This window comes from Canis lupus, chromosome 17, assembly GCF_003254725.2.
Source record: "Canis lupus dingo isolate Sandy chromosome 17, ASM325472v2, whole genome shotgun sequence".
In the NCBI taxonomy this organism is placed as follows: Eukaryota; Metazoa; Chordata; class Mammalia; order Carnivora; family Canidae; genus Canis; species Canis lupus.
In genome coordinates this window covers 26280951-26306182 of record NC_064259.1, presented here as the reverse complement: position 1 = coordinate 26306182, position 25232 = coordinate 26280951, and the positions used below count along the sequence as shown (strand labels likewise).

The 25232-nt window shown below is 39.2% G+C and overlaps 1 protein-coding gene across 10 annotated transcripts in view; it reads right to left on the bottom strand.

Annotated features, from left to right (window-relative positions):
• The window catches only part of LTBP1 (latent transforming growth factor beta binding protein 1), a 391779-nt gene that overhangs the window by 245265 nt on the left and 121282 nt on the right, over positions 1–25232 (bottom strand). For 7 of the 10 annotated variants that reach the window (XM_025454210.3, XM_025454208.3, XM_049095987.1 and 4 more), the window contains exon 4: positions 7052–7221. In XM_025454210.3, the coding sequence (XP_025309995.1) occupies positions 7052–7221 (170 nt within the window). The remainder of the gene's footprint in view (positions 1–7051; positions 7222–25232) is intronic. The other 3 variants (XM_049095989.1, XM_049095991.1, XM_035700499.2) reach the window with 1 other exon arrangement.

The following is a 25232-nucleotide window of genomic DNA, read 5'->3' as shown; positions in this document are numbered from 1 at the left end:
GTGATGACAAGGACACCCCACCTCTGTGGTTTTCTTCCCCAAACTTATGACCCTAGGCTAAAGATGAAGAAAGTATCAGAGAAATCCATATTGGAGGACAATCTACAAAATACCTCATCAGTAATCATTAAAATGGTAAACACGAGAAAGGATTGAGAAATTGTCACAGAGTGGAAGACACTAAAAATACATGTCTACATGCATTGTGGGTTACTGGATGGCATCCTGGAACAGAAAAAAAAACACATCACTGGGAAGACTGGTAACATCTGAATAAAGTCTAGAGTTTAATGAAAAAAAAAAAAAGATCTAGTTCCTGGCTGGTCCCACTTTCACTGCCACCTTGTACCAACTGGATCAGTTATGGGGCCAATCCCAAAGACATTCATTTGCACCTGACCAAACCAAAGGTGGTCTCCATGCAGGGAAGGCCATCAGTGCTGCAGAATTCTCCTTCCCCTGAAATGCACACTCTGCCCATGTGCAGAGCTTTGATCCAGAGGGGCTCCCATCAATCAGTAACTTCTGTTTCTTTTCTCTCTTCAAACTCCTATCCTAAAGTGAGGCCCGGGTGGTTCTCAGGACCAGACTGTTCCTCGTGTGTATTTTCTAACTGTTCCTGCTCTGAAGATCTCCCTATCACAATTTATCCCATGCAGAAATATCTGGCTCTGATTTCCTTATCTCTACTGATTACATCTACATTTGTCTTTCTCCAATGGCCAGTCCAGGGTTTCTCTTGTCTTTTTTGTGAAGGGCCAATAGGTGGAAGATGAATTTGGCCTTTCTCCCTCAAACCACCTTCTATCCCATGTTGGGTGCTCTGAACTATACCACAGACCCTCTCTCCCTGGGATAACTCAAACTGGCACTGGGCATCCAGAGTCTTCAAGCAGTGCTCTTGTCTACCTCCTTAAAGTGGCTGGGATAAGCAGAAGAACTGTCCCAGCCAAATACCACCTGCCTCCTAACCTTCAGATTTGTTTTGTCAAAGAAAAAAAAAAAAAAAAAACCTTGTCAGCTCTGAGTCTTTGCAGAAGCACTGCCTTCTCACAGTGAGGACAACCAGGAAACACACGGTTTTCCTGGTAACCTCTTTGTTGTACCAGTCTGCAGTCATACACGATCTTCACTCCAAACATAGGAACAGACTTTCTCAAGGGGGATCATGTAACTCTCAAACCCTGAGATGCCAGAACTGGAATGCAGGGGCTCAGACAGCAAGGATGCTGCTCTGAGAAAACAGAGTCTTTGCCTCCCCCTCTGAGGGCTGAGACCTGAGTGGCTGCTGTATCTTCAAGTGGGGGAGCCAGGAATTCCAGGTTGCCTGTGACCAACTGCTGGGCAGCTGCTGAGCTGGCTGGTCTATAGCAAGGACTCCAAGGAGCAGACAGAGACTACAGGATCCAGGGCTAAGGTGGCCCCAACACAGGCAGGATTACATTTTCTGCTGTCAGAAGGGGCCCAAGAGGGGCTGTGTACCTGCTTCCTACACCACAGCGGCTGCTTAGTCAAGCAGCAAGGCTATGTTTAACACTGAAAATAGTGGGCTTGTCCGAACTTCTTTTATAAGTGTCTGAAAGGCCAATAATCAATCTCTCCCCCATATTCTGGCACATCAGAGGATAACTGGCAATTCTTTTAAGAGTCTGATGTGTATCTGCTTTTCAAACTTTAAGAAGGTAGTATGTAAACTAAGACATGTGTCTATCCTGAAATTTAAATGAAAAATTTAAGTGAAGTTAAAATGAAGTTAAAGACAATTTGAATTAAATTAAACTAAAATTTTAGGTGACTAAAATGTAAATAGCCTGTTTAAAAGCTAAGTCTGGAGATCCCTGGGTGGCTCAGCAGTTTAGCGCCTGCCTTCGGCCCAGGGCATAATCCTGGAGTCTCGGGATTGAGTCCCAGTTGGGTTCCCTGAATGGAGCCTGCTTGTCCCTCTGCCTGTGTCTCTGTCTCTCTGCCTCTCTCTCTCTCAAATAAATAAATAAAATCTTTAAAAAATCAAGTAAAATAAAAGCTAAGTCCATCTTGATAGGAAAACAACTGGAACTGGCAATGGAAAATTTGATTTAGAGGAAGTTTAAATTTCTAAATATTTCCAAATACTAAAATATAATAGGAAAGGAGAATAAGCAGCTGCATATTTAAACCAGAGATTGCCCAGTCTCTTAGCTCATAGGACTCTTTGCATAACCTGCAAACCATTTCATTTACATGAATATTTCTGCTCCTCCTAAATATCTGCTTTTCAAGTAAGTCTACCAAATTTCTTAGTAAGCTCTCCTACTTATAATGTCCTTCCACCATAGACTATAATAAAAATATTCTCTGCTTCTAACATTATCAAGCATCCCATAGTGTTTTCACTACAACAGCAGATAGTCTGGTGTGGATATTCATTACCTTCAAGGTCTCTTTTCAAGGGAGTTACACCAAACTAATCTCTTTTTGCATGAATTATTTGGGTTTGCTCCTGAGCACAAACTATACTAATAGTCAAGACTGTTTTTATAAGATGGTCTTTCAAATGTTATCAAGTCATTTTAACTTTTCTTCCTCTGGGTTGTAAATACTAAAATAAACACAAGAGAATTTGGTTTACATATTCCATTTTTTTCCTAGAAGTCACCAAGGAAAATACTGGATAAAGCAGATCCCTCAGTTCATACCATCCATCTTTAGAGAGAGCCCAAAGAGCTGCATTCCTGGGAGTTCATGCTAAGTATTTTATAACTATCTATATGGTGAAAAAAAAAACTTATAAGTACTTTAATTTTTGTTTAACATAACATGGTTTTTAATATATTCACAGGTCACACAATCACCATAACCATCTATTTCTACGATACTTATCAACCCAAAAGAAACTCCTTAACTATAAACAATCACTCCCCATCCCCCACACTCCTCAACCCCTAGCAATCGCTAATATACTCTATGTCTGTAGAGATTTGCCTATTCTGGACATTCCGTATAATGGAATTATATGTGACCTGAATCCTTTTGTGTCTGGATTCCTTCACTCCACATCCTTACAAGGTTCATTCACATTGTGGTATGTACCAGTAGTCCATTCCTTCTTTATGGCTGAACAAGGCATTTAAGACACACCACATTTTGTTTATACATTCATCAGATGATAGACATTTTGGTTGTTCTCACTTTTTGGTTGTTATGAATAATGCTGCTATGAACATTTGTATACAAGTTTTTGTGTGAACATATGTTTTCAGTTCTCTTGGGTCTATACCTAGAAGTGGAAACACAGGGTCATATAGCAACTATGTTTAACTTTTGGAGGACTTCAGGTGATAGCTTAATGTGATTCAGTCTAGCCAGATGGCAGTTACCGGTTCATCCAAGGAAAATGTTATTTCTGTCAATATTAAAAGGCTTTCTTTAAACAACCAGGAGTAACATCCATTATTTTCCCAATTGCTGTGTGGCCTGTCACTCTAACATTAAAGGAAACTAGACTTATTGGATAAGAGTGGTCTCCTGGTAGTTCATACTCTTCCAGCTGCCTTCCAACTAGTGGAGATTTATCGGAGAACATTATGGTGTGAAGTTGCCAGGGCAGTGACAATAAAGGACAGTTGGATATAGACAGGGCCTCCTAGACAGCTTTTGATTCAAGGCTATGACCTAGGTACCTACAGATTCAAAGTCTAGATGTTTTTTGTACACTGAGAGACTGAGCCACTAAATCAGCACCTGGCAAACTTTACAGACCATGAGACTAATCTAGCCAGCTACTCGATTTTTTTTTTTTTACAACCTGCCAGCTAAGAATGATTTTCACATTTTTAAATGGTCATATTTTTAAAGGTTATGTAAGAACCTATATGTAATGTCCTCAATTATATATCTTGGCTCACCAAGCCTGAGGTATTTACTATCAGATCCTTTAAGAGAAAGTTTACAGAACCCTGCTGTAGCTGACACTCATGTAAATTAAATTCTCTTAAGACCAATGAATAAAGCGTAGCACCATTATTAATTTGTCACCAGAGATATCCAGTAAGCAGCGAATGCCCAACACAGGATGTCAAGTGACCTGGGAAGTGACTCAGGAGGGTAAAGCACAGAACCCAAATAGGAAAGGCAGTATGTATACAGTGGTTAAGGATGGCACATTAGGTGATCAAAACTCGGAAAATTCTAACAAAATGTTCATTCTTCACAGCAGAGTACATCTCCCTAGCAGCTTGATAGTTTGGTTCTCCCTATCTACTTTGTTCTATCTAGAGAGTGCTAGACATATTAACACACTTGGCTTTACTGAACCCATCACTCCCCGTGCCCTCCCCCTCACTCCCCTACCATCACCCTTTTCCTGCTTATTCTGACCATTTCTCTCTTGTCCCACTGGGTGTCAAGAGCAAATCCTTATTCACTTGGGTTTGGCAGGGCTATGGCCTCCTCTATTATCATGTGATTAATTTACACAATGCTTAGAGCTCTAGTTAAACATCATCATTGCTACTTGCATGATACTATTAAACCTACATTCATTATGACAGACCACCTTTTTCAATCCCAATTAAACAGGGAAAACACCACTTGCCTTTTGCCAATCTCAACATTTGCTCCAGTCCCAAAACTTCCCAAAAGTAACAGCAGTGGCCTGTTACGAGGCTCCTCAGTCTCTTCCCCAGATACATTATCTCTACCTGCTGGTCATATCTTCTGTTGTTCTCATGAGCTCAAATGATCTCCTCCTAAACCTGGACCTTAAAATTCTTTGGCAAAATGAGAGATTCATCTGTTTACATTTGATCTCTTTTATAAAGATGAAGTTAGACACTAAAAGCTCCTGCTTTTCCTCAGACTTCCCTTACTTTCTCTTTTCTGTTACATGTAAGGTTTTCTTGGGGGATCCTTTCACCTAATATGAAGCTGAATATGGGAAGACATTACTTTTAGGTTCTTAGTATTACTCATTCCTCCTTTCTAGTTTTAATCTTTCTATTGTTGTTCTTACTCAATTTTGCTATTTCCGTAACTTCATGGTCCTGCCAAATTACCTCTTTTTAAAACTTTCCCATTAGCCTTCCAGCTCTCAAAAGAGTTTTGGTCTCAGCAAAAAATAGCCACATCTCCTTTCCTGGCCTTTCTATATGCCTATTTCAGTTAGTTCCTGGACTTTTTTTTTTTTTTTTTTTTTTTTGAAAAGCCACTAACTCCTGGGGAGTATGAGCAGAGAATCCCATCAATGTGATTATATGTTAATCTGAATTATTCTCCTAGCTCCCAGCTATGGAAGAACTACATTTAAACAGAATGGGTGGGAAATTGATGGACAATATAGATAAACTTATCTTCCTGTTTTTCTAAAATATAATTTCATCTTCCAGAAGACCCTTGGACAAAGGTTTGAGAGTTTAAAATACACATAGTGGGACCAGTCATTCCAATAATGAATCATCGACAGATCAAAACCAGTCTCATTCCTAGTCTTAATACCAGCGATTCTCAGACCACCTTTTCCTGATACTTCCATGTAGTTCAAAATTCTCTTCTCTTTCAGCTTTCAAAAACTCTCCTCCCATCACATTCTAATTCTGGAAGGCTTCTAAGAAATTTCTATCTATGGTAGAAGGGGAGGAGGGCGGGGGATGGGAGTGAATGGGTGACGGCACTGGGGGTTATTCTGTATGTTAGTAAATTGAACACCAATAAAAAATAAATTTAAAAAAAAAAGAAATTTCTATCTATATAAAAATCCAAAGAAATAAATAAGTACCTCTTTGGAGTTATTTTTTAAATTAAGATTAGAAAAATACTACATACTCCGGGATATTCACACAGAACAGGTTATGAAGCACTTAACCCAAAGGATCTTTAAACACAAGACAAACACTTGTATTGTTTTACAAATGCCTTGGAAGCGTCTTGCCTAAAGGACCAGGAGATGCTCTATAGGATTTCTCCATTCTTCCCTCTTGAAAATCCTCAGGACTTGCTGTCCTCATCAGCCCTACCAACCTCACCAAATTACTGCTCTGGGGTTCCTGCCTCAGGTCACCGAGCATAATTTTCTCAAAAGATGAAAAATGCAAACCTTATATTAGATAGTCTTTTTGTTAAGTGACCAATTCTAAGGGAAGAGTCAATCACTCTAGGATGGTGACCAACTCAGGAGGTGCACGTGGGCCCAGGGAACCAAACCCACACATATACAGACTTCTGAAGGGCCACATGGTTGTAAAACCTCTAGCTCAGCTATGGGCACTCCTTTTGGTGGTGAAAGATAGTCCTTTTCAACCTAACAACTGGCATCCTCTTTCATTACTTGTGGCGCAGGCAATCAGTCAACGTGAGACAGAGCAGGAAGCTGCTGGAATGGGCGCGTGTGTCTAGCTCTCGGCTCTGAATGGTCTGCGCCTCACTCCAGAACGTTTCCTCCAGATGCTGCCAGCAGACACTCTGTAATACCTAAACCACAAATCATCACATTCCCCACCCTTTGAGCCAGGGCTTGTCCTTGAGCTTCCCACATACTGAGATATTAACCAAGCTGGCCACTGATACAATAGCTCCTTACAAATTCAGAGTAAAACCTGCCACGCCATCTGCTCGATATACTAAAAAGTGGACCTCCTACCATAAAAACAACCACTGTAGGTGAACCTCAGAGAGTAATGCAGGACATTTCAGGCATTTCACAAGTCATGAATCCTGGCTAGCTTACTAAAGAAAATATTTTATCAATGTAAACATGTCAGGCATACAACTTATCTAAAATGAGAACAAGTATCTCTCAGAAATGGAGCCATCTTGGAGAAACAGAATTACAGGCAGCCCACTTCAGTCTTTGCCAACATCCAAGGAAACTGCTTTCCTCAAAATAAAGAAACTGAATTGCTGTCTGGTTGTTTGGGAACCAGGGTGGGTTTGTTGTGTTTCTGGGTTTTGTTTTGTTTTTTTTAAACAACTCTTAAGTTTTATCTGCTATGACACATTAAAGACATCTAAACCAAACAAAGTGTTTCCAAACTGTAATACTGTAACTTAGAAAAATCATTGACTGGACTATACTCACACTGAAAAGGTGCCGTAACTTGACCCTGCCCGTATCTCAAAGGGAACGAACCTTCAGTGGACTGCTCTCCTGATATCACCTTCTGGGCTGCAAAGTACTTGGGCTTCAGTACATATTCCTGGGTCTGGCCATGATGAATCATCACATTCTGTGAGGAAAGGGGTGTCACTCTGGGAAGAAACAAAGTGGGGATAGGGATATTAATTACAGATTTTTTAAAACTAAGAAGGGAAAAATAAATTAAACTTAGAAAGGAAATAGACTCCACACAAGGCTCAATTTTTCCTTCAAATACTGTAGTTGCCCATTTATAACACAAGGGACTAACTGCTTACACTTAGAAACCTTAACATATGGGCACCTGGGTGGTTCAGTCAGTGAAGTATCTGATTTTGACTCAAGTCGGGATCCAGGACAGTGAGATGGAACCCCACATTGGGCTCCACACTCAGCACAGAGTTGGCCTGTCTCCCTCTCCCCACACTGGCATGTGCTCTCTATTGGAAAGAAGGAAGGAAGGAAGGAAGGAAGGAAGGAAGGAAGGAAGGAAGGAAGGAAGGAAGGGAGGGAGGGAGGGAGGGAGGGAGGGAGGGAGGGAGGGAGGGAGGGAGGGAGGGAAAGAGGAAGAGAGGAAGAGAAGAAAGAAAAGAAAAGAAAGAAAAGAAAAGAAAAGAAAAGAAAAGAAAAGAAAAGAAAAGAAAAGAAAAGAAAAGACCTTAACATCAAAGGGACTCTGCCTATCTAATCAAGAAGTGTAGGCTAAAGAGGCCACCACAAGTGGATTCTATCAGGGGATTCAGAGCACAGTTACCATAGCCCATATGCAGAACACAAGACATTTATATGTAAGAAAGACATATGTGAACAGGTACATATATTTAAAAAGTGCATTTTATATATGCTGATAAGTAGGCAGTACTGGAAATGCAAAGAGGGGGAAAGGAAGAAGAAAAAACAGAAAGGAGATTATGCAAGAGATCCCCAGCTTGATCAGTTATGCAAAATTAACTCTCAACGATCAGAGCCTGAACAGTAAACAGTGGGACGTCCCTAATGATAGAAAGCTCAAAAATTGGAAAAAAGAATTCTTAATTACCTTTTGAAACATAATTACGATAAGGAAGAAACATATTCAACTTTTTCTAGTTCACATTTAAATATTTTATGCTGTATCTCATAACATTAAAACTATTATGGTTAAATGTTTTATAATTACTAGCTCCTAAGAATAATAACAATGGTAATAATAACTAATCACAATCTCATTTCTTCAATACCACAAGTCAAGACCTCTGGGGACTCCTGAACACAATTACTCTGTATTAACCCTCTGGCCCAATCGTTTTCTAGGACAGTTCTCTTTTGTTGCATGTAATGGAAACTATTCTCTTTTTAAGTAATTTTTTAAATTTTAATTCTAGTATGGTTAACATATAGTGTTACATTAGTTCTGATATTTCATCCAAACAATACAAAAACACTAATTCAAAAGGATACATGCACTCCTATATTTATAGCAGCATTATTTACAATAGCCAAGATATGGAAACTGCCCAAGTGTCCATCAATAGATGAACAGATAAAGAACATGTGGTAATATATACACAATGGAATATTATTCAGCATGTAAACTTTAAAATAATAAGCCTTTGCCCAGATTTAATAATTCCCTGGGGAACAGAACTAACATCATTAGCTAAGCAAGACTAATAAATAAACAATGTGAAGAAGATAGACCAACTAATTCCAGAAAATGCTTTAAAAATGCTTAATTGCTAGTAAAACTGCTGGGACAGAGTTTTTTTTTTTTTTTTTTTTAAGATTTTATTTATTCATTAATGAGAGACAGACAGAGAGAGAGAGAGAGAGAAGCAGAGACACAGGCAGAGGGAGAAACAGGCTCCATGCAGGGAGTCCAACGTGGGACTCAACCCCGGGACTCCAGGATCATGCCCTGGACCGAAGGCAGGCGCTAAACCACTAAGCCACCCAGGGACCCCTGGGACAGAATATTTTAGCAGCAAACTGAGCCTATGGAAGGAGACCTCTCCAGAGTAACCCTGAATTTTACCGACCGTGGCATAATTAAAGCCATCTAAACCAATCAAAATATTCCCAAATTATGATACTTTAACATAGGAAATAGATGACTGGGATATAATCACACTGATAAGTAGTCCAAAGCCCCAAAGATTCTCCCAAATGAGGGGCTCTAAATAAGAAGAAATGACACTATGACGGGTGAGTATGAAAGATCAATTGCCAAGCCACAAAAACCACCACCACATAGTGTCTCATCAAAAGCAGTAACAGTCCTGAATAAAGGCAGTCTACCCAACTGATCCTCAACTGGAGTTGATGGATAAGCTCTTCTGTAGGACAAGGCATCCGTGAGAAATGAAGGAAGAGGCTAGGATGAAGAGTACCTCCCCCTTAGCCAGTCAGTGATCTCGATCCACCACTTTACAGCTTAGAGTTGCAGGAAAACCTAGGAAAATCCACCCTGGGCCTGACTTTTCCCAGACACAATTCTATGGAAGGGCACTCCCTCTATCACTAGAATAATAACTTAAATTACTAAAAGCCTAAGTAAGGCTTAATGTTGTAAACACTTTTGTTTTGATGATGTAAGTGTTGGTTTGAACTTTAAGTATGTTTGGTTGGGATTGAGTAGAAAGTGTAACAGCTGGACACATCTGGTGGTGAATGATAAGAACCACAAGTCTACTCCATCAGCCTCCTGAAAACAGGAAGCTCTTCTTCCCATCTCCAGAGCAACTCACTCCCCAACTATGCTGTCATCCTGTCACTATGCTGTTGGCACCTGCTGGTAGAAGTATTCCTGTTCACAAAGGAACACCATTCCAGCTCTGATCACTGCCAGGTAGGATGAGCTCAGGGCTGGGGGGAGAGAGAAGGTCCTGCCTCCTACTTGAGATCCTCCCTACTCTCCCCTCTGAATCAAGGAAGTGAGAGGCACCAAGAAATGAGCTGAAAGCTAATATATGGGCTCTTTTTCCCTACACCTAACTGGAAAGTAATGAATAAACAAATAAGATGAGCTTACCAGGTCTAGAACTTGAGTGACAACCCCAGCCATCGCGGACTTAAGGAAATGAGCAGTGAGTAAATGCCAGCACAATGATACTTAAGTCTGACTACAGTAGAAGCACTCTCCAAGTCACAAACACAGTGCAGACATGGAGCTACACCTGGACTGCACTTCCCCTTTCTCCACCACCTTTCCTCTTCTCCAGTGCAAGCATATAAATGCACAGGAACAGACTGAAGCCACTCTGAGTGACGGCCCCACAGATTAGGAAGCAAAGCCATGAATGGTGGCAGCACATGGGACAGATGGAGGAAACTGTTCACTCATTTCACAAATACATGATTTGGATCCTCTTCAGTCTTCCTCCCTTTATGGTGGGTGTCCACTCTTCCCTCTAATTTCATCGTTCTGTTATTTCCACTCAGGACAACCTCTCAGTCTCACAAATATAAATCCTCTTTAACTCTTCTTTCTCTTTTACCCAAATATTTCAGGAATAATCCCTCTCCTTTCATTTCAACTGGGGTTTTCTCCATTCTTCCCTCCTCCTGGGTGTGGGAACGTAATTTAATTATCACTAGTGAACATCAGATTTGTCAGAGCATTAGTTTTTTTTGAGAGAACTAAAATACTAGGGAAAATTAAGCTAAGAATGAAAACTGTAGGACCACTGGTTCAAAATGATTTTTTTTAAGGTACCTATATATCTCAGTTTCCTCCAAAGATGTCCTTAAAATTATAAAAAATAAAAAAAGATTTAAATCCAGAGTTGACATGTGGCTGTTACACAACAGTATAGCCACACTAGTCATTACAAGATGGGAAATATTCTGTTCTGATAAACAGCTGTTATCCCAAAGCCCTTAGTGGCCCCGCCTCCCTCTACTGGGCCTCCCAAGACATACATCCCTTCAATCCTATAAATAAGGAGTTGACATGTGGCAGAGCTGGATCTCTGGATCTCTGAATCTCTGTTCAGCATCCCTTCTGATTAGTCAATACCTGTGCCACACAGGGTAATAAATATGGTTCATTTTGGCCATTAATAAACACACAAGAGAGATTTCAACAAATCTGTAAGACTCAAAGTAGATTGAGAAATGCTGACTGTTGTAGCAGCATGGAGGAAGCCATGGCCTGAGAAATATTTTAACTTCTTCTAGGTAAACCTGCAGTAAGAAGTCCATCATGCTTGGGAGACCCAATACATGTGTACATATGGGGTCTGTGTTTTCATATAACTCAAACAAGTTTTATACAACAATATTTACCCTTACCATGAGGAGGGCACTTTGATGTTTTGTCCTCTCATCTATTTTTTAAGTGACAGTCTTGAACCACTACATTGATTTCATGACTTCATGACTCCCTAATGGGTTGCAACCAGTAGGTTTAAGGGCACTGGTCAAGAATCATTCTGTGAGGGCACAGCCACAAAGAAAGCAATCTTCTTGGGGAAACACAGAGGCATTTTGGACCTTAAACCAAGTAAAGCAAAGGGTGATGAAAAGTAGGGCTAAACACTGGTGTCTTAACTAAAAAATCTATCTATAAAGGCAGCTATCCTCCCCAACTCTAACACACAGAGCATCCATTAAGTCAGACTTCTATCCTTCTCGGGGGGGGGGGGGGGGGGGGGGGGGGGACTAGTATTCTTCCCTAAAAGAATAGAACTGTATTGTATAAGTTAAAAAACTTACTGCTCCCCACTCCCAGAATAAGGCCTTCTCATTCTGGATTCTGGGTTCCCCTAGATCAAAGACTGCTCTCCCATTTTTCCCCTAAAAAGAAGCTTGCCAGGAAATCAGGAAGACCGCAGGCTCCAAGAGAGTAATGCTAGGGGGAAAAGGAGTCATGAAAATGAAAAATATGATTGCGATTTTGAAGACACTTGACTATATGGTATAAATACAACTGTTAGAAAGAAAAATGGGAGAATACATTCAAATTTGAGCTAAGAACACTTCTTCAAGAAGCATGCATGAGAGTGAAGGACACATAAAGAAAGAAAGTCAAGCATTGAGTGGTACATCCATGAACAAAATATTACAAATGCTGTAATGATCAGAAACAACCAGGTTACCAACTTTGGTGACATCAATGTACAAAATTAGCAAGAGAAGTTGGGAAATTTCTTTTTTTTTTTTTTTTAGGATTTTATTTATTTAGTCATGAAAGACTCAGAGAAAGAGAGAGAGACATAGGCAGAGGGAGAAGCAGGCTCTCTATGGGGAGCCTGATGTGGAACTTGATCCCAGGACCCTGGGATCATGACCTGAGCCAAAGGCAGACACTCAACCACTGAGCCACCCAAGCGCCCTGAAGTTTGGAAAATTCTTGGAGAAGAAAAGGAAGGAAGACTGGGAGAGCCACCACCTTCACCTTATAAAATGCAAAGTCATTAGATACTAGTCATGACCTTGATAGATGACATTGACTTAAGAAGAAACAGAAGCATAAATGTGCTGTTGGGGTGTACACAAGCTATGAAAATGAAATAATGATTGTGAGAGAAAGGGTGGGAAGTAAGAGGGAAAGCAAATAAGTTAAATCTTCACCTTCTATGGCAAGAAGTGTTTAGAGACATCTAAAAGGAATACATGAAGAAAAGGCTGGATGGAACTTACTATCAGAAGGACCAATATGACTTGAGGATTAAATGCTAGATGGCTGGGGACTAAACAGAAAAGGACTCAAGTGATAATGAAGGTTTCAAGCCTGGTTAACTGGACAGGTACTTTTGTTCAAGGTCACGGGAAAAAGAAAGAGCAAAGAAACATGCTGAGTTACGGCAGTCGGAAGAAAGGGTCAGTCTGCAAGGACGGTAATTATGTTAGAGACAGAACATGGAGTCTCTAAGGGCCCATTAGGGAAAGCCTCCAAGATGAAGAAAAGTGATGTTCTAAGCGGAGCCAATTTCTTCAAAGGCAAAAATGTTTCAGAAAAAAAGAACACAGAACTACATGATCTGGAGGATATTCACACTTAAGGGTAGGGACATAAAGAGAAAATGGGGGGAAAATTTGGAGAAAAACAAGAATAATGCAGATCTAAAAAGGACAAATGGAAGAATGTTTCCAGGGAAACTTTCTAGGACAAATAGGTGGCTCAGTGGTTGGGTGTCTGCCTTTGGCTCAGGTTGCGATCCTGGAGTCCTAGGATTGAGTCCCACATTGGGCTCCCCACAGAGAGCCTGCTTCTCCCTCTGCCTGTGTCTCTGCCTCTCTCCGTGTATCTCTCTCATAAATAAATAAAACCTTTATTGAAAAAAAAAAAAAAAGAAGAAGGTTTCTAGGAGGAAAAGAGAGAGGACCACCTGCCAATTGCAGCATAAGAAGCAGGGAAAGAGATTCAGGAAGGCCATGCCTGGGTTAGGGAGGCCACTGGCACCATCCACAGCGTGGTTTCAGTAGTGAGAGGAGTGTGGCTGCAGCAGGCAATACACTTGATAGGTGACATGCTGCGACACAAGGACAAGACAGACGAGGAAACATGGGCCAGAGCTGAGGGGTATGGCTGGCCATCTGGAGACCCGCATCTGTAGACACCTCTGTATCTTTGGAAGCGGAGGGGAAACAATCGCATACAACTTCTTTCCTTAAAAGAAAGGATTAGTCACACACTGTTTACACTGCTGCCTTCCTAGTGGCAATTTTTGGCACACATATGGACTAAACTTTTCCACATTTCTACTAGATTCATTATTTGACCTGTGGAACGGGTGGGAGGATCTGGCAAAACACAAGCCCCTTTCCACTTAAGAAAAGAGCTCTGGACCTCACAGAAGGAAACCCCCATCAGGCCATAAAATGTTTCCCACAGAAGGCCCGTTTAACGCGATCCAAACCTTTCCCCTATGGTTAGAGCCCTCAGGTTCATAATCCAGATGAAGAAAAATCAGAAGAGGAAGAAAACAGAACGACAGAAGGAAGCCACCAAGGGTCACCCCCCGGCTTTCAAGGCCAGTTTGTCCTTACAAAATTCAAGGGATCAGATGTGCCTTGCATGGGTTCCACGTTGTTCAAAAGCATGGGCACATGCCCCTCGAGGAAACGGCAGTGCGCCCAAGTATATGAGATGTCAGCTGCAGTGTGATGGGGGAAACAGAGTTCTTGAGGATGATACGCACAGAGGGGAAGGACCAAGGAAAAACACACGGCAAAGAGGTCCCCAGGCAGCGTAACACACATGGAAAGGGAGACTACCTTCTGTGATGACCCCATTCACACAGAATGATCCCTCAGACCAAAAAAAAGATTAATAGGTAAAAGGCTGCTGATGACGAGATCAAAGGGTAGCACAGACTGCCAGTAACCGGATAAGGAGAGCTGGAGGAAGCCAGAACACACACAGTGAAAGTAAAGTGAAACAAGCAAACACAAAGTCTTGAGAACAGAAAGAAAGAAAAGAGACTATGAAAAATCTAAGTGTAGCGGATAGACCAGTAGAGGATTGAGGAAATGAAAATGGGACAGTAGATATTGCAAGGGGAGAGGGAACACATGGAGATTAAGTAAACTTTGGTGGTCATTGTCAATAAATAGGGAAAACACAACCAAGTAGTTCGTGAACCAATTTTCATTTGTAAGTGGTTCTTTCCTGGGAGTGATTTTGCCCCCCAGAGGGGCTACTGAGTGTCCTATATTGTACAGGGCAGTCCTCCACAAGAATGAGTTATTTGGCCCCAAATGTTAACAGTTCCAAAGATGAAAGACCCTGTTCTCAACATGTGCTATTATCACCAAATGATTTTAATAAACATACGTAAAGAGCAAATGGCCTGTGACTAGGGACATAGCCCTGTACTCATACTCAAGTTGCCTGAGTGGCAAACTGCAAGGGAAGCTAGCTTATCACTGAAAATGTTATGGAATAGCAATTTTTAAAAAAAGTCATTCACAGAAGCCCTTGTAGGAACAGTACAACATAGAGTTGGGAAGAACTTTTTGTTCAACTGCTTGGCATGGGAGAGTGCTATGAAGAGATGGTGGGCAAATAGTCGCCAAACTGCTTTCTAAGGTAGGCAAGTCCAATCTACCGTACATGTTTAGTTATGCTAAGAAGGTCACCCACGTTTGGAGCTTGGTGCCAATTGTTGGGGTAACAAAGGTGAGTGCTGCATCTACAACTTCCCACATCTGCCCTTCCTTCAAATGGTCTTCCAAATCATCCCTAAAGAAATGTCTGATCTAAGGCGTCTCACAATTGGCCCCCCAAGAGGGAACCTGTGTCTCCACACAGCCCTGGTTAGGCGATATTCTTCTGAAAATGACTGCTACATGAAAACATCCCAGGAATTCTCAACTCATCTCATCCCAAGTTCCTAGAGGAGGGGAAAATATAATCAATGGGTTATAACGAAGAGGAAACTTTAAAAAGCAGCAGGGAAAAGTCCTCCTCTTGGAAAGTTTAACAAAATAATCCCCACAGTTCGGAAATAAAAAATGAAGTTGGCTGAAATTAGTGCTTGGAAAAAAATGTAAATGGTCTAAACAACTCCATTAAAAGTCAGGGGTTGTCAGAATGGTTAGCAAGCAAGACCCAACGACACGCTGCCTACAACAAACCCACTTTAACTATAAAGACAAACATGTTAAAAGCAAAAGAATGAGAAAAGAGTTCACATGTTCACATGAATCATAAAGCTGGAGTGGCTATGACTACTATGTTAATAACATGCAGAGTAGATTTCAGAGCAAAGAATATTACTATGGATAAAAAGGATCATTTCATAAGGATAAAGGGTCAATTCATCAAGAGGACACAAGAATCCTAAACAGCTGTGCACTTGATAACAGAGCTTCAAAATATGTGAAGCAAAAACTGTTTTTTTTTTAAAAAGCCATGAGAAACATAATTTTGTTGTTTTAGTTCCTGTTTCAATATCCGTTTAAAAAATTAACAGAACAAGTACATGGAAAATCAGTAAGGATATAAAAGACTTAACACTATCAACCAACTTAACCTAATTGACATTCATAGAACACCCCACCCAACAACAGCCTAACACATGTTTTCCAAGTACATACAGAGTATTTACCAAGATAGACCATAATTTGGGTATATAAAAAGTGTCAGTAATTTTTAAAGGATTTGAGTCATACAAACTATGTTCTCTGGCCATCATGAAATTAAATCAGAAATCAGTAACAGAAAGATCTCTGGAAAATCCTCTAAATATGTGTAAACTAATAAACCAAACCAGATTTGTGAACTTCAAAACAACCAAATGATTCACAGAACTAGAACAATCTAAAATTTGAATGGAAACACGAAAGATCCCAAATAACCAAAGCAATTTTGAAAAAGAAAAGCAAAGCTGGAGGCATCACAATTCCGGACTTCAAGTTAGGAAGTATATAGTATATAAAACTTCAAGTTATATCACAAGCTGTAGTGATAAAGACAGTATGGTACTGGCACAAAAACAGACACACAGATCAATAGAACAGAATAGAAAGCCCAGAAATAAACCCACAACTGTATGGCCAAATACTCTTTGATAAAGAAGGAGAGAATATCCAATGGAAAAAAGACGGTCTCTTCAACAAATGGTGTTGGGAAAACTGGAGAGCCACATGCAGAAGAATGAAACCAAAACCAGACCACTTTCTTACACGATACACAAAAATAAATTCAAAATGGATAAAAGACCTAAATGTGAGACAGGAAATCATCAAAATCCTAGAGGAGAACACAGGCTGTAACCTCTTTGACATTAGCCATAGCAACTTCTTATGAGATAGGTCTCCTGAGGCAAAGGAAATAAAAACAAAAATAAACAATTGGGACTTTATCAAAATAAAAAACTTCTGCACAGCGAAGGAAACAATCAACAAAACTAAAAGGCATCCTACAGAATGGGAGAAGATATCTGCAAATAACATATCTGATAAAAGCTAGTATCCCAAATAAAGAATTTATCAGGGATCCCTGGGTGGCGCAGCGGTTTGGCGCCTGCCTTTGGCCCAGGGCGCGATCCTGGAGACCCGGGATCAGATCCCACGTCGGGCTCCCAGTGCATGGAGCCTGCTTCTCCCTCTGCCTGTGTCTCTGCCTCTCTCTCTCTCTGTGTGACTATCATAAATAAATAAAAATTAAAAAAAAAAAAAAGAATTTATCAAACTCAACACCCAAAAAACAAATAATCTAGTTGAAAAATGGGCAGAAGACATGAATAGACATTTTTCAATGAAGATATACACATAGCCAGCAAAATGTGAAAAGATGCTCAACATCACTGATCATCAGGGAAATACAAATCAAAACTACAATGACGGATCACCTCATACCTGTCAGAATGGCCAAAATTAACAACACAAGAAACAACAGGTGCTGGCGAAGCTGTGGAGAAAGAAGAATCCTCTTACACTATTGGTGGCGATACAAACTGGTGCAGCCACCCTGGAAAACAGCATGGAAAAAAAATTTTTTTAATTAAAAAAAAAAAAAAAAAACAGCATGGAGGTTCCTCAAAAAGTTAAAAATAGGACTACCCTAAGACCAGCAATTGCACTACTAGGTATTTACCTAAGGAATACAAAAAATAGTAATTTTTGCACCCCAGTGTTTATAGATTATCTACGATAGCTAAATTATGGAAAGAGCCCAAGTGTCCATCGACTGATGAATGGATAAAGAAGATGTGGGGGCTGTGTGTGTGTGTGTGTGTGTGTGTGTGTGTGTGTGTGTAAAATGGAATATTACCCAGTCACAGAAAAGAGAGAACTCTAGTCATTTGCAACAACTGGAATGGAGCTAGAGAGTATCATGCTAAGTGAAATAAGTCTATAAGAGAAAGACAAATACCATATGGTTTCACTCGTATATAGAGTTTAAACAAAACAAATGGGCATGGCGGGGGGGCGGGGGGAGAGAAGCAAAACAAGAAACAGACTCTTTACTATACAGAACAAATGGATGGTTACCAGAGGGGAGGTGAGTGGGGGAATGGGTGACATAGGTGATGGGGATGAAAGAAGGCACTTGGTGATAGAATCCCCAAGTGTTATACAGAAGTATCTAATCACTATGCTGCACACCTGAAACCAATATTACACTGTATGTTAACTAACTGGAATTTAAATAAAAACTAAAAAAAAAAAAAAAAGTCAAGTCCTGGGAAATCTAATACACACTATACATATAGCATGGTGCCTACAGTTAATATTATAGTACTTAATAGTTTAAATTTCCTAAGAAGATATATTGCAAATGTTCTCACCACAATAAAAGGTAATTTGTGAAGTAATAAATGTTAATCACCTTGACTGTGTAATTATTTCACAACACGTACGCATATCAAACCATCACATTATAGACCTTACAATATGTACAATTTTTGTCAATTATTAAAAAAAGAAGGATCAAAGAAGAAATCAAAAGGAAAATTTTAAATTATTTTGAACTGAAAAATGAAAACACAACCTACCTAAATCTATGGGATACTGCTTAACCCCTATCGAGGAGCAAACATGTGGGGCTAAATATCTGTATTAGAAATGAAGGTCTCACTCAAATCAATGACCTCAGCTTCCACAAAGAGAAACTAGAAAAAAAAAATTGAAGCCCAAAATGGAGAGGAAATAATGGTCAGGGCAGAAATTGATGAAATAAAGAAATAGAAAAAAAAATCACTAAACCCAAAAGCTGGCTTAAGATTAGTGAAACAAAAAAAGACACAAATTGTTACTATCAGAAATGGGAAGGGTGATACCACCACAGACTCAAAAGTTTTAATGGAACAATTTGAAGAAGCCCTCATTAGCCAAAGATGAAACAATTTTAGCACTGGTAAGAAAAAGTGATCATTTGAAATATTTCATATATAAATACACCCATTAATTTAAGAAAATAAGCCGGGGGGTACCTGGTGGCTCAGTCAGTTAATGTCTGACTCTTGATCTCAGGGTCATGAATTCAAATCTAGAGTTGGTTTTTGTTTTGTTTAAAGAAGAAGAAGAAAAGAAGAAAAGAAGAAAAGAAGAAAGGAAGAAAGGAAGGAAGAAGAAGGAGGAGGAGGAGGAGGAAAGAAAAAAGTTCTAACTCATCTTTGGAAAATGCTAGATAATCAACTCATTTCAAAACTGGTCAATGAAAGAACAGAACCAAGCATATTATACTCTCATGTGATGGCTATTTTTACGTCAACTTGGAGGGTATTTTTGAATGAGATTAACACTTAAGTCACTGCACTAGGTAAACAGATGGCCCTTCATAATGTGAGTTGAAGGCCTCCCTGGCTAACAGCAAATTCTTAGCAGCAGACTGCCTTTGAACTTTACCTCTACCACTGGTTCTCCTGGGTCTTCACCTGCTGACCCAAACCAAAAATTTGAACTTACCAGCCCCCACATCACATAAGCTAATTCCTCATCAATAAATCTCTTTATACATACACACATACTTACTGGTTCTGTTTCTCTGGAGATGCCTAATGTGCCCACTACCTTCCTTATATAAACTGAACTCCAGCCAAATAATTGAGGAAAGGAAATAAAAAAGGAACAGAATTAAAACACCATGGTTTGCAAGCCATTAGAAAATGGAGGTGCTGATCATCAATGGCTGCTAGCATCACAAAGACAGACAACATGTGCCCCTTAATGGAAGAGCAGGACCCAACTTATGAAGCAGTCCAATCAAAAATCAAATTCGAATCTGATCAAGCCTCTAGATCTATACACATTTATAGGAAACTCAGTGGAACAGAGTACATGTTAGTATCACAGGGGTATAACTAGCATACAATCCATGGTTGCTGCAAGAAATTTCAAGTAAAAAGAGAGGAGATTAAAAGATTCAAGAATATGAATCTGTGGCAATGGATGAACACTGTTTTGATCCTGATGTGAACAAGTAGGAAGCATTTGTGAAACATTTTGAGAAATTTAGATACCTGAGTTTTTAAGAACCCATGGCTTTTACAGATACATGCTGACACATTCACAGATTGATTTCAAAATAATCAGAGGGAGGCACAGAAACAGACTGAGTATAAACAAAGCAAGTGACTTTAAGTTATTAAGCATGAAAAGCTGGTGCATAGATATTTTGAGGGGTTTTATACTATTTTCTTTGTTGTTTTTGTGTTTAAATAATCTATGAGTTTACAAAATATGCCCTACAACAATTATCTTTCCTGATTTTTTAAATCTGTATCAAATTACATATTTACAAGCACTCTCTGGGTAAGGTAAGAATATTACTGATTCACAAAAAGAAAAATGGAGATCAATGAACAGCAGGAGGGAAAAAAGGATGAAATAGAAAATGCCAGCAATTCATATCCTCTCTTTCCTTCTATTGTTAATTATCATAGCTATGTGCTAATGAGACAGATATCGTGTCTGCCAAGAGTGAAGTAACTATTCAACAGCCCTGAAAAAACCAGAAGACTAAAATCATCAAAACTTTGAACTGGATTAAGTTATTTAGCAAGTAACCATGGAAGGAAATAATGTTAATAGCTAAAGTCCTTAGTTTTGTCAAAAAATGAGCTGCTACATTTGGTTACTTGGGACAATGTCCCTGAACACAAACTAAAAAGGAACTGTAGTCATCTATTTATCTAAACCAAGAAAAGCCAGAGGAAACCCAATTTAATGCAATCCAAAAAAATTCCAAAATGTAAACAATAAGGCCTCTACCCTATTGGGGAACTGCCAAACACAAGGCTTTTAAATCAAATCTTAGAAACCAAATCCTGACTCAACTACTTACCATGGGAAGGAAGGGGAGAATTGCCTCAATTTCCTCATTGTAATCTAAGGAGAATAACAACCACTTCATAAAGTTAACATGAAGACAAATACAAAATGTGATTTTTTTTCTGAAATGTGTGGAAATACCTAGCACACATGTGATTCACAAACAAGAGTGTTCGATTCTTTCTCTTCTACCAGGTATGGAGGACATCACAAAAAGAGAATTTCACCCCTCTGATTATATTAGATTTCATATTCAGAAATCACCCAAATGGATAGTTAAGAGAGAAAAGCAGAATTTGTTTCAAAGTTTTATAAGTAATTTCAGATTTTTTTTTTTTTAAGACCGTGAGTTTGGAACGTATAGTCCCATTCAGCAACCTTAAGGTCAGTTGCTCATAATGATACACTTACAAAGGAAAGCTCTCCATGAGTTTGCAAGAGTCCAGGAACTCAGTACCACAGCTGCTATGGAATACAGTTTGGCAGTGTATCAAAAACACTAAATATAGTATTTCTGTATGATCCAGCAATTCCGCTCCCAGGTATAAACCCAACTGAAGGCAAAGAGTCAAACAGATAAGCGTATATCAATGTTCATTGCAGCATCATTCATAATAGTCAAAAGGGTAGAAACAACCCAAGATATACCCTTTGCAGATGAATGGATAAACAAATTGTGATACATACATACAATGGAATATTATCCAACTCTACAAAGGAATGAAGTTCTGACACATGCTATAATGTGGATGAACCTGAAAAATGTTATGCCAAGTGAAATAAGCCAGATTAAAAAGGACAAATTTTGTATGATTCCATTTTTAGGAGTTACCTGGAATAGGCAAATTTATAGACACAAAGTAGAATGAACAGGGGTAAGGGATGAGGGTTTTGCTTAATAGGCACAAAGTTTCTGGTTTGAGGTGAGGACAGTTTTGAAAACAGACACTGGTGATGGTTGTACAACACTGTGGATGTAATTAATGCTAATGCATTATATACTTAAAATGGGTGAAATGGCAAATTTTGTTATCTATGTTTTACCACAATTGGAAAAAAAAAAAAAAAAGCCTACATAATGAAGATCTCAGATCCATTTAAAAAAAAATAGCACTATAGTCAGAGAGGAAAGGAGAAGGTAGGTTTCTCAGCCCCTGAGCTCCCTAGGACCCAGAATTTCTGGATAATACAGCATAAGACTTGTTCATCTCAGCAAAATCCAAGTATGTTCTTGTCCCCTTTTAGCCAACTGTTTCAGATGCCAATTCTATAGTAATGACCAGGTATATGGTTGCCTCCCCCATACTATATCATCTCAATCTTTTTTTCCTTCTGCTCTCTGACACTCTTCACTTGAGTAAGCCACTCCTTGAATCCACTGAGACTTTGGCCTCTATAGCTCTAATACCTTACGTTCTCCAATAATCCTCCTCTTACAGCAATGAAGGAATTAACATTCTGTTTGCCAGACATGAGAAATAACCTCTACCCACTTTCCTGGGAAGGCTTTCATACTGATTGTGCTCATTCTCCAAATTCTTCCTCACCCTCCTCGCCCTCCCACCCAGCCCAGCATTATTGTGTCTGTTACATTTACATGATTTTTTTAGTCAACTCTCCATCATGGACCCTAGTAGCAGCAAGAAGAGACACTCATGACTTTTGGTTTTGGATGCTACCTTCATATACTTCCTCTCATTACCTGTAAACCTAGAAAAGTGGAACAAATAGTGGGAACATGTCAAACAAAACCATTCTTTCACTATTTCCCCCTTCCTAATTACCAATATCTTCCTTATACTTAGTTCTTTGATAGGCATCTAGAGAGTGTCAAGGACAGATACAATGGGTATAAAGATCCAAGAGCTCAGTTCTCCAGGGCAAGGCATTCGCAGAGTTCAAGACAAAGGGAGGATCAACAGCACTGAATCAGATCTGGCCAATTAAAATCCCACTTTCTGTGCCACTGAATCTGTGAGCCAAGGGTCAGAGTCCTACCTCAGTCTCCTCACCCATAAAGCAGAGGGATCTATAAGACAACTTCTCAAGTACTCCAGCTCTGAAATTGTTATAAACACACCAACAACCCTAACTCCAAAACTGTTCTCTAGTCACATTAATAAATGTTTCATAAGTGACGTATTTGTTTTTAATGTAATATACATTTAGGTATCTGTTCAAGTAGAAAAGGGATCTCTCAACGTTTTATTTCCCCACATTCAAGCTACATAAAAAATAAAATTCTTTCAATTTTTAAGGTGAATGCAATAAACTCTGTTTTCCCCAAATGGTCTTGTTTTTTTCTATTACAATTGCTGCTAAACTAGGTCACCTAAGTAATAAATATTGAAAGCATTTAACCAAATTCAAACATCTGTTCCAATACTCTTCTAGTGCTTGATCCAGCTGAAACAAAATACCCACTGCCCTACAGGACCTGCAAGATCCACACTGCTGGAAATGTTGGGGTTTTTCCTAAAACCAATATACCTGGTGAAAAAAATATGGCTATTTCAATATGTCTGGAGAACAATGAGTACAAAAGTACATAGGAAGCCGCAAAATCTAACCAAGTAAATCATGCCACACTGGATCTTCCTGTGCTAAAACAAAAGAACTCACAAACTTTGGCTGGTAGGTATCCAAGTGAAGGCTGGCTTGGTAGGTCTATTCAGAGACTGATGAAGGAAGTGCCTCTCTAGCTCCCATATACACTAGAAGAGCTTTGCTCTGAGAAGAGCTACCCCATTTTCCACTGGAATTTCTAAGCCAATAACTCAAATTTGACTTTGGGGAAAATTATATTGAGTTTAAGAAATAAAAATGGTTTTCATATAAAAAGACACTTTTTTAAAAGTTATTAATATAAAATTAGAAAAAAGTATCTGCAAGGCACATAAAAAATAAGGGTATTAGATAAGAGATCTCTTGTTAATTAATGACAAATTGGTAATCCAACAGGAACAAAACAAAACCTGGTAAGAAAATGGACAAAGGATATGAATGGGCAATTTACTGAAGAGTAAATCTTTTTTTTTTTTTAAGCTAGAAAGAGGTGACAGGGAGGAGCAGAAGGAGAGTGAGAGAATCTTAAGCAGGCTCTATGTCCAGCACAGAGCCTGACAAGGGGCTCAATCCCATGATCCTGAGATCATAACCTGAGCCGAAATCAAGAGTTGGACCTTCACCAACTGAGCTACTCCGGCACCCTGAAGAGTAAATCTAAAATACTGTGGCATCCCAACCACAACAGTGATACAAACTTAAAATTGCTTTTGACATCTACTATGCTAATTTTTTCAAATCAGAACATTTATAACATGGAATATTATAACCGTTAAAAGGAATTATATACATATTATACAAGTTTCTATGATCTCTTAAGTGAGAAGATCATGATTCAGGAACATTTATGTATTTTGTCCCTATGGTTTATTATGCAATTTAAAAAAGATACACATGACTATATGGGCATAAGAAATACAGAAGGTTGTTTTCCATATTATTATTAGTTATTTGTGGAAGAGAAGTGGTACTGTTAAGGCGGGGCTAAGTTTTAACATCAAAATTCCATCAGGCAGGTTTTATTCACCTAGTTACTTACAGATTCTACAGAATTACGAATCTGTAGAATCTATAAACATATAAACTATCTCTGGCTGTTGCTTCCCCTAGATCAGGTTATCAGCAATTTCCTCTCCCCTTCTACCCTCTTGGAGTCACCAAATTAAAAAAAGATAACTCTCACTGGGGTGCCTGAGTGGCTCAGTTAAGCATTTGATTTTTGGTTTCAGCTCAAGACATGATCAGGGGCATGAGATTGAGCCCCATGTTGTGCTCCCAGCTGGATACAGAGTCTGCTCAGGATTCTTTCCCTCTTCTTCTCCCTGGCTCTCTGCACACACACAACCCCCTCCAGGCTCCTGCATGCACATTCTTTCTCAAATAAATAAAATCCTAAAGCATGCACATGCATGCACTCTTTCTTTCTCTCAAATAAGTAAAATCTTTAAAAAAAGTAACTCAGAAGTTAAAATTTTTTGACTTTTTATTTAAATTTTAGTTACTTACCATATACATAATATTAGTTTCACGTGTACAAAACAGAGATTCAACACCTCCATACAACACCTGGTGCTCATCACAAGTGCAATCAGATCAATGAAACAAGGAGCTAGTTCCCTGAAAAAATTAAAATTTATTTTAATCCGCTCTGCAACTACATCCTGTCCTTTTAATATGTGACCAATCTATACCACTATCACCACTTCCTTATCTTTCTTAATCCGAATTTCATATCATCTTCTAAACGCCTGCTCCCAATCCCGTGAACACGATTCTATGAATACATGACACATTAAAAACCTCTGAAAACTAAAAGCACCATAAAATTGCCATTGATAACTCTCTCATCCTTGCA